This window comes from Candoia aspera, chromosome 1, assembly GCF_035149785.1.
Source record: "Candoia aspera isolate rCanAsp1 chromosome 1, rCanAsp1.hap2, whole genome shotgun sequence".
Taxonomy (NCBI): Eukaryota; Metazoa; Chordata; class Lepidosauria; order Squamata; family Boidae; genus Candoia; species Candoia aspera.
The window spans coordinates 45,747,312-45,761,309 of record NC_086153.1 but is presented as its reverse complement, the minus strand read 5'-3'; the positions used below and the strand labels follow the sequence as shown (position 1 = coordinate 45,761,309).

At 38.1% G+C, this 13,998-nt stretch overlaps 1 protein-coding gene across 3 annotated transcripts in view; it reads right to left on the bottom strand.

Annotated features, from left to right (window-relative positions):
- Window positions 1-13,998, bottom strand: part of SYT14 (synaptotagmin 14) — an 81,975-nt gene that overhangs the window by 45,775 nt on the left and 22,202 nt on the right. For 2 of the 3 annotated variants that reach the window (XM_063303030.1, XM_063303037.1), the window contains exons 1-2: window positions 12,895-13,771; window positions 9,964-10,182 (exon numbers count right to left, since the gene is read on the bottom strand). In XM_063303030.1, coding sequence (XP_063159100.1) covers window positions 9,964-10,182; window positions 12,895-13,771 — 1,096 coding nt within the window. Of the gene's footprint in view, window positions 1-9,963; window positions 10,183-12,894; window positions 13,772-13,998 lie in introns of those variants that run through there. The other variant, XM_063303044.1, reaches the window with a different exon arrangement.

The window sequence follows — 13,998 nt, the reverse complement described above, 5'->3', positions numbered from 1 at the left end:
TGTCCTTAATTAAATTATCCTAAGTGTGGTAACTTTGTTTTTCATCAAAGAAAGCTTTTTTTCTTCATAAACTATTTGTACGTGCCAATTGTTAAGGTCTGTATAGTTATATAAAATCAGTTGCAGATGGAAGGTACTCCATGCAAGTTAATTTCTTAAAATCCAAACCAAATAGATATCCTCCCAAGAAGGCTGTAGCTTAGTGGTGGTGGTGGTGGTTTTTAGCTTTTTTAAAAAAAGAAAAATGCCAAAGTGTCTGAATGAGAAATTCAGTCAGGTGAAACCCTTGGAGTTTGGAGAAAAACCTCATAAACTTGCTCTAGTAATGATGTGGTTAGACTATTCGGTTTGAAAAAAAATGATATAGAAAAGTAGTACACAGATGTATTCAGTTATAGGCATCCATTTTATAGCAGAGAACCATAACCCTTTATTTTGGGTCTGTTGGCTTCTCAACCTATGCCAATTTTCCAACACAGACAAAGATTCAGAAAGACATTGCTTATCTTCTATAAGAAAGCCTGAGATTATAATTCACAGAGTATATAAAAATAGAGAATTTGCAACATTCACCATGTTATAATATGCTACAGGGTAAAAACAACTGAAGCCTGCTGTTATAGGAGTCCTAAAAATACTGTATTTTATTAGCTACTGCCCTATTGCGTAAAACATGGGTGTTAACTTTTTATTAAGTGTGTTAACGCATTGCATTTGGGGGGCCAGAAAGCATCAATAGGAAGGGCCAGGATACAAAATGGATGGTGGCATGCCATTCATATGGGCAACATCAGAATCTTCGGGATTTTTTCTTCCTTGACTTTTAGGCAGGAGTTTTGGGAAAACTTGCTTTTTCTCCTAACTGTGGTAAGCCTATTTTAGGCCTTCTATCTTAATTTTTGTAACTTTTAAATCTCAAATAGGCAGGAAAATTTGCCACAGATTTAATTTAGCAAGAGAGCATTTGGTTGGCTGTAAAAAAAGGACTTTTGATTGCCCATACTACAAATAAGACCAAGTATGTTTTTTAAAAAAGCAAACTGAATAATCAATCTACATGACCTCTACCTCACATCACTTATATTGCAAATTTTATGACATATTGCATTTCCCTTCCCAGGAACTGAAGCAGGAGCCTTAGTATCACTAAGTCTTTAAACTTCATCTCAACAGGAAAGATGAATTTGCAAATCCACTGTTTTAATATTCTCAAACTTTTCTCAATAACTTTTATTTGGAATTTCCCTTGAAATGATATAAATGCATTTACTTTAATGAGATACGTATTTGGGTAGCTGAGTACTTAAGCTTTTTCATGCTGTCTGTATCAGTATAGTATACTGGTCATAATTTTTAGCACCTGAAAAAAATCCTTGAAATACGTTATCGGACATACCTAAAATATAAATATCCAAGATCCTTCATGATACAGTATATACATTGAATAAAAACTACTGTAGTATCTAAAACCCTAAAAAATTTAAGGGACTAATTCATTTTTCATTAAACACTGTTCTTAAATATGTGGGTGTAAGGATGGAGAACCCAGGTTGTTTATTCGTTTAGTCGCTTCTGACTCTTCATGACTTCATGGACCAGCCCACGCCAGAGCTTCCTGTCGGTCGTCAACACCCCCAGCTCCCCCAGGGACGAGTCCGTCACCTCTAGAATATCATCCATCCACTTTGCCCTTGGTCGGCCCCTCTTCCTTTTGCCCTCCACTCTCCCTAGCATCAGCATCTTCTCCAGGGTGTCCTGTCTTCTCATTATGTGGCCAAAGTATTTCAGTTTTGCCTTTAATATCATTCCCTCAAGTGAGCAGTCTGGCTTGATTTCCTGGAGGATGGACTGGTTTGATCTTCTTGCAGTCCAAGGTACTCTCAGAATTTTCCTCCCACACCACAGCTCAAAAGCATCTATCTTCCTTCTCTCAGCCTTCCTTATGGTCCAGCTTTCGCAGCCATATGTTACTACGGGGAACACCATTGCTTTAACTATGCGGACCTTTGTTGTCAGTGTGATGTCTCTGCTCTTAACTATTTTATTGAGATTGGTCATTGCTCTTCTCCCAAGGATTAAGCATCTTCTGATTTCCTGACTGCAGTCAGCATCTGCAGTAATCTTCGCACCTAGAAATACAAAGTCTTTCACTGCTTCTACATTTTCTCCCTCTATTTGCCAGTTATCAATCAAGCTGGTTGCCATAATCTTGGTTTTTTTGAGGTTTAGCTGCAAGTCAGCTTTTGCACTTTCTTCTTTCACCTTCATCATAAGGCTCCTCAGTTCCTCTTCGCTTTCAGCCATCAGTGGTATCATCTGCATATCTGAGATTAAGTTTCTTCCAGTGATTTTAACTCCAGCCTTGGATTCCTCAAACCCAGCATGTCACATGATGTGTTCTGCGTACAAGTTGAATAGGTAGGGTGAGAGTATACAGCCCTGCTGTACTCCTTTCCCAGGAGAACCCAGGGGCAATGTTTAATTGCACCTGGGTGCTCTAACCTTACACATCAAAGGGAAGGATAGAGGAGAGACTACAAGCAATGAAGGGGCAAGGGATAAGAAGGGAGCAGATGGCAGCAACCCCATTCACAACTGAGAGACTACCATCACACAAGCTGTCAACACAGAGGAAGGAGTAGGACAAAGAAAAGGCGGGAAGACAAAGGAGGGAGGTGGGAGGAAGTGGAGCCAGTTGTGGCTTTGACAGTCTGAGATAAAGACCTAATAAGGAACTTTGCATATCCATTGTGGCTTGTGCTGTGAGTTTCTGAAATTAGGCCTTAAAATAAAAACCTCACAGAGGGTCTGTAAATAAAAAAAAGTGTTTACTATTTCATATCTGTAGTTATAAAAGCTAGAAAGTGCTATATTTTTAAACATTTTTAGACCAAATTATTTTATTCAATGTATAGTTCAACATAATATATATAGGAAGTCTAAATGTTCTTTGATATTCTTCATTTCTAATGTAAGACAAGAATTTCAGAAGTTCAACTCTCATCATTCAAGAGCAGGCCGGTGGTATTTTCATCTCTTTAATGGTCTGCTGGTTACTGGTTTCTCTGCCACTGTTCTAGGATGGGCAGATATCTCTCCGTCGTGAATCAGATGGATAACTGAATGTTCCTCGTTAATGTTTTCCTGCATTCAAAGTAAATTCATTTGTAATATGTTACATTTTAAAATGTTCTTACTTTGAAATAGTTAGAAATAAGCCTAAAAACGTTTCAAATATTTTAAGACAATGTGTGCTGATGCTTTTGGTAACAAAATCAGTACCCATGAAACACCAGCAGCCATATTGTGCTAAACATCTATTTTTACAAGATTTACTCACTTGAGCTGTGAGTAAAATTGCAAATTCATGGAAAATCATGGCTCCATTTTTATTTTCATAGGAAAAAAGGAACAATTCTAATTTTTGTTTCCATGAAAAAGGAATTGTGATCACATAGGAATTTAGCTTTCTGATGTTATATTGTGAATTTGCAGGGTGACCAAAGATAATTATTTCTTATTCTTTTCTAACATGATACAAATAAAAATAGACGCACGTATGCTTATACCATAAGCTAAACAATTCCAAAATAATTAACCACTTTGCTTGAAAATCATTGTTACCCCTCCCTTGTAAAAAAAAAATAATCAAATGTTGATGAACAGTACATGTCCTGTAGACACATTGTCAGAACTGAAGCTGCGTCATAAAACCAAATACAAAAAAGCATAAGAACCATTAGAATATTGCTTTTGGTCTGCCACTGAAATGGCTGAGAAAAGCAAATTGAATGTATTTTTGCTGTTTATCAACAACAAAAACAGAAATTGAGTTTGAAATATGCAGACAATTAGTCTTTCAGGACTCTAGCACCATGGACTGGTTTGTAAGGCAAAAGGCTGGAAGTCTCAACTATCCTCTCCCTTAAGCTCTGTGGTTTACACACTTTGGCTCCACCTTCCTACCTGTATATAGCAGCTTGGAAGACCTCTCCCTAACCCTAGTCTATAAGAGATAAACTATGAGAGGTAAAGTTTTTACAACCTGTGCTATTATTCTGGTAAGAGGTAAAAATGGTAAAAATGTTACTAGAGGGTCCAGCCCTTTCTCCCCACTCTTTTGGGGAGACACATGAATTCTTAAAAGTGACAAAAAGAAAAAATATCAAATAAAAAATCCAATTTTAACTTCAAATACTAACATACAACCATGCCATGTTGGGGAGAAAGGTAGATCAAAGGTAGATCAAATATGATTAAGTAGCTGCTTTCAATTCAACAAAGATGCAGTGTTCTAGTTAGACCACAAGATGGTACTGGTCCACAAATTGCTAATTTACTACTCAGCTCAGGATCTCACAGCGCTCCAATCTTATTAAGGAAAAATGATTACCATAGACTGTAAAATTGCGTTCATGGTCTAGTGGTTAAGGTGCTGGGCTAGAAACCAGGAGTCTGTGAGTTCTAGTCCTGCCTTAGGCATGAAAGCCAGCTGGGTGACCTTGGGCCAGTCACTCTCTCTCAGCCCAGCCCACCTCACAGGGTTGTTGTTGTGGGGAAAATAGGAGGAGAAAGGAGTATTACCTATGTTCACCGCCTTGAGTTATTTATAAAAATAATAAAGGCGGGATAGGAAATAAATATATAAATAATCTCAAGTACTGTATATAATAATTTTCTCCAAGTTGTACAGAGACATAAACAAAAAAAATAAAAAGGTTTATCTAACACACACAGAACAAATCAAATCAAAATAAAAGTAAATATTTACCTATTTCTACAGAATCAATTGAATATTGAAGCAAACCCTCCTACTTCTTTTCACTCGTCACCCTAACCAGTTTCTTGGGATAATTTCAGCTATATTTTCAGAGTTGTTGGGGAGATGATGTTTTCCCAGCTCAGGAATAGCAGCTCTTTGATTCAAGTGAACAGAGGTTCTCACTTTTCTTTAAAAGATTTAAATCTCATACATTCAACAAAAAGAGATGGGATGAGGGAGTTTGACTTTTGTGTATAGTGGTGCTTAAAAGTTTGTGAACCCATTTCTAGCCATAAATAACCTTCCTAGCTTTGCTAAGGAATGTGGTTAGGAAACGAAATGCTGAGCAAAAGCTTGATTTTATGCTTTTAGTTGTTTGAATAAAGGAAAAACATCTGAAATGGTGTTTTGCACTTAAGTTTCTATCAAATCCTGAGAACCCAAAGGAAACCTCTGGGACCCAGCACATTTGGCTCCTCTACAATACTGTCAACAGGACAACGGAAAGGAAACCCTACATCCCTGGCTGAGAATTTTAGGGCATAAGAGCAGCCATCAAAAATGCCTTCTCTAGTGTTTCACCAGAAATAAGTTCAGGTGTTTCTAGACTTTTCAGGTGTTTGGAGTGTTGGTACTTTAGGAAAAGTTAAAAATAAACAGGCCTAATGTGGTACTGTGAGGACTGAAGCTGATGAAACAGGAGGGTCAGAAAGAATTGCTATGTAAACACAGAACACAAATTAACTTTCAAAGCTGAAAAAAATGGCCAAGAATATGTTAATTTGAAAACATGACTGCAAAAATCTTAGGTTTTAAGGTCTCTGTCTCACACACAGAGATAGAGTGAGTTTGATTCCTATGTTCTACAGCAGGCTGATCTTCTGAGTATCTTTGACTTCTTTCATATCCATAGGCATCTGTCAGGGTGCTGAAACATGTGTTGTGCCATCACTTACATGCTTGTTTCCAATGCTGGGATGCAAATATAGAAGAGCAGGATTTATATCATCACATCATGAAGCATATTTCATCATTTCCATCATATTGGTTAGACATGGATACCTATATTCATATCTAAAATAAAAGCTACTTATCTAGTCATGCCATGTCCCTGAACCTGCTACAGGTAGCTACTGAGTGTGATGTAAAGTTTCTGGAGAGAGGAGATTCATTGCTGGGTGTGGTACAATGTCTGACATATACCGGTATGTATAATAGTAATTATCATTCTACCAAATAATTATGTAGTTACATATTTTACTTCTAATCTATCATTTTGACCATTTTGAAGAAAGCTAAGAAACAAGAAAGCTACTAAAATACAAAATAGATAAAAGCAATATGATTTCTTTATAAAATATGTAACAGTATTCACATTATAAAAGCAATTCAGAAGATATGAAATAAGCAGAAGCCAAACACAACTCCTGAAAGAGCACATTCCACTGTTTGGGAATGACACATCATAGTCTCTTAGACAACAAAAAAAGATTTGGTCCATCAGATTTCCTTTTTTTTTTAATCATATGGCATAGCAGTTCAGTCTTCATGCTGCTTTTTTTTTTTCTTGCTGGGAAATCCTTGTGAGGTCCAGCAGCCAGATGTGTAGACTATTTAACCATGACAAGTCACGTTGCCCGGGGTGCATCACAAGGAGGCTAGTCTACGTTGCACCAAGTTGGGCTGAGAGAAAGTGACTGGCCCAGGGTCACCCAGCCGGCTTCCATGCCTAAGGCAGGACTAGAACTCACAGACTCCTGGTTTCTAGCCCAGAACCTTAATCACTAGACTGGCTCTCATCATCAAATTTCCTGATTCCCACAATATAGCTTCACTGAGGAAACTATGATGGAAAAAAGGAACCAGCTGAAATTTCCAGTCATCAAAACTTCACACAGAATATTGAAATCTGCATTGAAACAATACAGTGTATTGAGATTAATATTACAATAAAAGGGGAAAATTTAAAAAAAAATTAAAATCTTCACACAGAATATAATATAGCTCTCACCAGAATAGTGTGTCATTAGACATGACTAAATGGGAATCTTTTTCTTCACCAGAATTACTGTGCTCCACTTTGTACAACCCAAGCAAAGCAACAAATTAAGAAGGAGTATCAAGCTATTTGTCTTCCTAAGTCACCAGATATGATTATCATTTATATCAACATTGTATGGCTCCAGTTTTAATAGAGTCACATTCATAAACTTTGTAATAGGTGGCATAATTAAAATACATATAGTCTTTAAGACAGATGAAAACAGTACATAGTTGATGGACCTCAATACACCAATAACTTTGAATTGCAAATTGCAGAATATTGCCGAACAACATTTACACCTTGAATTGGCATAGGGAAGGGAAGAGGCAACATAATAGAATCCTAGAGAGCCTCACTTGGAGCCAGAGATATGACAATAATGTATGCACCTCCACTTTACTAGGAATAAACACAACTCAACTATGTCCTATAAAAATAATAAGGCTCCAGTTATAACACCAATGCCCCATAACATTAAAATCTTCTAAAAATCTACCATGATCAAGTTCTGAATTCGTTAAAATCTACAGTAAATTTGACTGCAGTCATAGAGAAAACATTTAATTAACTATATAGAACAAGGTCATTAAAGTTGTCTGGGAATAGAGAAACCATTTTGTTTTGGTGATTCTTCACTGTATACACAAAAGCTATACAGCAAAGTAAATTAAATTTAAGCATTATCCATAAATAATCCTCTCTTCCTTACAGCTCCAGTAAGATTTATCTTACCAGTATTGTCAGTGATTCCTCACAGTCCACTTTTACCAACTGTTTCCAATTCAAGTCCTCCAAAAATCACTCCTAGAAAAATCACTAGGGCACATTTTGCAGATTAAACTAGTTTTAGTAATATAAACATATTTTCAATTGCTTAACTTATTACTAGTTTTTTTATTTTATTTTTTGTTTTTCCTTCTGAAGAAGCCTACAACAATGAACAAAAGAATACAATCTTTAATTTAAAAAATATTACAATCACCAAATCCTGTATAAGACAATAACAATGCAAAAAATTAATCAGGTTTATTTTTAAAAGTCTATCTAAAAGGCAATCTCTTCCTGGAGCAGCTATTATCTTACAAATGCCTGAGTGCATCTGAGAAAACTACAGGCCTGGTATCCTGCAACTGATTACTACATCCCAATAGTTCAACAGTTAACCCTCCCAGCCCGGACACGTATCAGCACCTTGGCAAGCGAACCGTTACGATGTAGACAAACACCGGAACAGTGAACATGACATTGCCCAGCACTATTCCCACTTTCTTTTTCATATCATAACATAAGCTCCACTCAACCTGAAGCCATGGCCTAATCTATGGCATATATATAGTGCATTCTGAGAAAAATTATCTAGGTTTTCTAGGCATGGATCCAGATAACCCACTTCCTCCAGAGCCTTTTGAAGATGCAGACCTACTACCTTCTCAACAGTCTTTACCCCACTTTTGGGGGAAGGTTGGAAACTGGAGTTTGTCCTAAACCCTGTAGGTAGTCCAGAAGGATACTATGGTCAATGGTATTGAAAACCACTGGGTGATACAGGAGAGCTAGGATGGTTGCATCACCATCATTCTAGCTTCAACAGAGGTCACTGACAAGCATGATCAATTTTGCCTCGGTATTATACCCCAGTCTGAAACCTAACTGAAACATGTCCAGATAATCCATTTCCTTCAGGGCCCTCTGAGCCACAGACTGACCACCTTTAAACAAACAAAGGAAGGAAGGTTGGAGATTGGCAAAAAACTGTCCAGCACTGCTGGGTCAAGGCATGGCCTCTTGAGGAGGGACAGACTATCACCACCTTTAAGATAGGAGGGAATGGCCCCTCCAGCAAGGAAACATTCACCATCACTTGAATCCAGCTGCATGTCACTTCTCAGGAGGCCTTGACCAGCCAGGAAGGACACTGGTCTAATACACAGGTATTAGAGCTCAGTCCCAAGGACACTGTCCACTTTCTCAAAAATCACCAGAGCAAACTCAGCCCAGGTAACCAGACAAGACTGAGCCTGTCATCCCCATAGGACCAGCACAGCTGGAGGTCAGTTCTGAGTGAATCCTAACATTTTTTTCCAACAGATGCTTGGTATAATTCTCACAGTGGCCCTGCAAAGGTTTCCCTAACCCCTTCCTTATCCAGAAAGGACCAAGTCACCTGAAACAAGGTCACCAGGTGACTATCTCCAGACACAATAGGGGCAGAGAAATAGATGTTACACCACCTTTATCACAAGGTAGTCCTTAATACAGGCTGTTATCTTGCCCAGTCAGACTCACTCTTCATCTTCCACCAGAGGCAGTCTAGGCATCTCTTATGCCACTTCATCTCCCAGAGTTCCTCTGAGAACCAGTGGGACATCTGGGCTCCACCTACATAGAGAATCTGCATAGGCATGATCCGATCCAAGGCTGCTGTCACTTGCTCACTCCAAGCAGTGACTAAGGCCTCAGTTGAAGCATACACTAGAGCTTCAGGAAGTACCCCAAGTTTCCTCTGGAACTCCATTGGGTCCATCAGGTGGCTAGGGTGGACTAACTGAATAGGTTGTTCCCCCTTGCAGCAGGGGGCAACCTAGAAAACTCCAAGGCTAGCAGGGAGTGATCCATCAGTTATTTTAAAATATACTGATACTTCATTTTACAATGAAGTTTGCATGCAAATTTCCACAGCAATTTATGTCATTTGCATTATGACATCATTACACAAATTTGTCATTTCTGTAATGAAAATGAAAATTTGAATGAAAAATTGTCATTTGTGTAAATTATGAAAATGACATAAATTGACATAAATATGTCAATGCTCATAATATCAGCCTACAATCGACAAAAATTGCCATGATGATGTACACTCCGACTTAATGAATACTCAGAACAACAGATACTCTTCCTTCAACTGGTCCGTTAAACCAAGGTTTCACATTTAATTGCTTGCTTTAAACTGGACATTACATACACTAAGCACTCAGAAAAAACCAATACATTTTAAACATCCAGTTTTTTTACGAACAAATCCTGAACTATTTCAAAACTACACTCATTTTTAGGTTGTACTGTCACCTATAGTTTTTGTCTTACAAATGCAACTTCTTTAAAATACTTTGTAATAAATATGAGAAGTAAGAATCATAGTAAATCATTGTCATACCTTCATCTACAGAGGCTTCACTACTATACCCATCATACTCTGCAGACAAAGGGCTATATTTTTGCCTGGTCTCCCAAATATAATTTTTCTGTTGTCTACTGTCGCCTGTTGGTGGCCATGAACTCTGTGTTCTTGACAAGGCTTCATGGTATTTACCCAGTGCCTCATCTTCACTCTCCGATGATGAACCATGCTGGTCTTTATTTACATATAAGTTATCTATTTTTGGGGGGGGAAAAGAAAAAAAATTAATAGATAGTACCATCCTAAAATTATATTTGGCTAAACACTGAGTAGCTTAAACTACAAAATAACCAATCATAAATGTATTTATTTTTCATTTCTATTCATGCTTCAGACAGTACAAAACTTTTAGTGAAGAAATGATCAGATTCTCAAGCAATGATCAAGGGCATTTTCCTGAAGTCAGAGTTTTGTTATAGCTTTTAGGAATCATTTAATTCCTCCTTTTGTTTCATTTTGTCCCCATCTCCTTCTTTCTCCTTCTTTCTTTTCTTTCTAGAAATCTGGGTATCAGATTTATAAACAACACTGGAATAAATGCTTATTCAGTTGTTCACACAATTCTATGTTTGATACATACCTTTATTAAGAAAATGTGTTTACAGTTTTTTGTTGAGCAAAAAAACTCAGTAGGATTAGATATTATTAATGTTTGAAAAGGAGACCACAAGGAAATTCCAGGCCTGCAAACTAGATTGGGAAGTCAAAACAAAATATCCTAGAAGAAAACAACAGGAAACTAGTTCTATATTGTTGCTATGCAAACTAATGGATGATTCCATGAAGTCATCGGGAGTTATATGTCTAAAGTGAGTTTTTTTGCTTGACAAGCAGAAGAGCTATCACATTATGACTTCATGTTTTCTATGTTGATGATTCTCTTTTATTATTATTTCTGATAGATACATACAGGTAGTCCTCAAGTTATGACCATTTGTTCAGCGACCAGTAGTGCTGAACAAATGGTACTTGCACCCTGTCCCTGAAGTTATGGCCTTTGCAGCGTCCCTGTGGACATATGATCAAAATTCAGGTACTTGGCAGTCCACTTGCACTCATGACCACAGGGGCGCTTCAGCTTCCCACACCTGTCTATCTCCCCCCATCTCTACCCTTTTGGCCCCTTGCACTCTGCGCTCTGACACTCCAGCTGACCTTCGCTGTCTTCTTGCTCCTGTTGCTGACCAAGCACGCCCAGCCTGGCCCTTCGTGAGGCAGCTGCTGGCCACATGAGGACTTCTTCCCGAATTTGTGCATAGCAGTTTCCTCACGAGACCTTGGGAAGAAGGCCTTGTATGGCCAGCAGCTGCCTCACAAAGGGCCAGGCTGAGTATACCTTGTCAGCAGCGGAAACAAGAAGATAGCAAAGTTCAGCTGGAGTGGTGAAGCGCAGGGCAGCAGGGGCCTTGGAATGCAGGGCAGCCAAAAGGCAGAGATGAAGGGGAGATAGGTGGGTGTGGGGAGCTGAAGTACCCCTGTGGTCATAAGTACAGGCAGGCTGGGGCTTCACATTGTGGGGCTGGGCTGGAGCAGCTGCACCTTCCTGGTGCAGCTGCAGTGGCTATGGCTTCCTGGGGCAGCCGCGGCTTCGTGCTGCGGGGCTGGGGTCAGCTGGGGCAGCTGCAGCTTTACAGTCCCAGAACCACGGAATGCCAAGAAGCCCCAGAGCTGCAGTGCGGCAAGGAGCTCCAGAGCTGCACGGTTCTGGGGCTGTGCAAGGCAGGGTACAGGGTGACCAAAAGGGCAGAGATGGGGGAAATAGGTAGTTGGAGGGAGTTAAAGGGGAGTCACTCACTTACCTTGGAAGAACTGAGGCTTGTGGCTGGGAGGGACCAAAGTAGGAATGGCTTGGATTAGGATGGGTCTTCAACTAACGACCCGTGGGATTCGGTTAATGATGGCAACGAGGAGTGCCAGGATTGCTGTTGCTAAGCAATGTGGTCACATGACGTCGCATTTTATGACCATATCACTTAGCAATGGAAATTCTGGTCCAATTGCCGTAATAACTCGAGAACTACCTGTAATATAATAGCTCAAAACATGTTAGGTTTCCCAATATTGTTCTTAAAATAGATATACTCCTGTAGTCCCTACCCTGATCTGTGTATATATTAAGCAAACATATATATTTAGAGTTAAAGAACCATGGAAATTTTTTTTATTCAATACAATCCATACAAAAATCAAGGAAGAATAGAAAGAAAAATGGGGAAAAAGTTTGTTAACTGGTATTTAAGATAAATAATAATGTTCAATACAGAAAAATGTTTCAATAACCTTACAGGTATTTCAATAAATTATGCAAACCAATATTCAGAAATTGTAGTCAATGTTAGCAAGAAAAGAAGGCAATCATTTTTTCACTGTCTCTCTGACGCCCTGTAGTTGCCTAAAAACTTCTCAAAAGGATTTGAAAGTTGAGATATACTGTATATCACTTCGGATTTGAACGCAAAATGATGTTTTGGAGTACCTGAAAGCCTGAACATAGTACCTGTCTACTGTTCCTTAAATTAAATGCATCTTCTTTTGGAGGCTGTGCAGCATCTTTTTCTACTAAAACACTGCCTATTTTGAGGAGTGGCAACAGACAGGTGATAAATTTGTGCTGCTGCATACCCAGAAGCACCTTTTTGCCTTCAAATCCAAGTATTACACAGCCTTATTAGAGAGCCCTTCTGAGCCACAGGGACAAAATTGGGAAGTGTTGAAAGGAGAAGAGAAGGAATCATTGTATGAGTTATACTTTCATTCATAAAAGAACCTCAAGGAAAATACACATATCATAAAAAGCATTGTTGTATAGATAAATGAACTCCATAAAACAGCTGAGAAAAGAAGCATGTAGTAAAAGATCCAGGAAAGGTTGAATGGATAAAATATGGTTATGATACGACACCTCACCTTTTTCTGGTGTCTTCTTACTACTCACTTCTTTTGAAAAATATTCTGAGTCCTTAGTCTTTTCCTTTTCAGTTTTCTTTGAAAGATCAGATGCTGCATTTTCTTCCTGCTTTGTCACAAGTGTCTTGTATTTCTTTCCTTTTATTTCATGAAAATGGTTTAGTTTTTTAGATCTTGATTCTGGCAGTTCTGGTGTTTGTTCCTCAGTTGCTTCCAGACTCCTGAATGAAATACTGTGCACTTCTTTAGTCTTTTTGAAGTCAACTTCCGGTGATTTTTGTTTTATTCTTTTACACAACTTTTCATCAGATTGGTTTGATACTGTATGTGATTGCCTATCAGGTTCTTGATTAAGACATTCCTCTGGCTTACGAGTACTGCAATTCTGTCTAATATCTTTTGATATATGTTTTTCTAAGTAGTTATTTTTGCATTGTGCATGTTTTACATGTGACTCACAAACTTCTGTCTCATTAAGAAATTCTTTTGGTTCAGGAACATTTTGCTGAGAATCTACTTTGCCTTTCTTAGGACAAAACTCCCTACTGTCATCTGTACATTTTTTTGAAGAAGCACTTTGTCTGTGTTTTTCTTCTGATACACATTCTTCTCTCACAAAGTTTTCTTTAGTATTATTTAATGACGTTATTTTTTTATCTTTATCTGCTAGAGATTTATCTTCTTGCACTGTAGTTGTGCTTTCTGTCCGAAAACTGCTGAACATGCTTGTTACCTGCTCGGTAACAGAGTCAGCTACTGTGTAGCTGACATCACCAACAGCACTAGTAAGATCATCTACAACATTACTTAATGTGTCAACCAGAGAAGACACAGAAGGAAGACTCAGATTTTGTTGAAAATTTTTGAAAAATGCCATATTTCAGTTGTATATTAATAAAGTAATATTTTACAAAAAAAATTACAATATGTACCTTTAACCAAAGGGCAATTAAAATTAGTCTTCTGAGTTTATTATCTTAAAAGTAATAAACAGGAACAAATATTTTCTTTATGAAGCCAGAATCAATTATTTTCTAGGATTCTTACAATATTATAGTAAAACATGAACTACTTATAACCAAATATTTAAAATATTGAATAGCA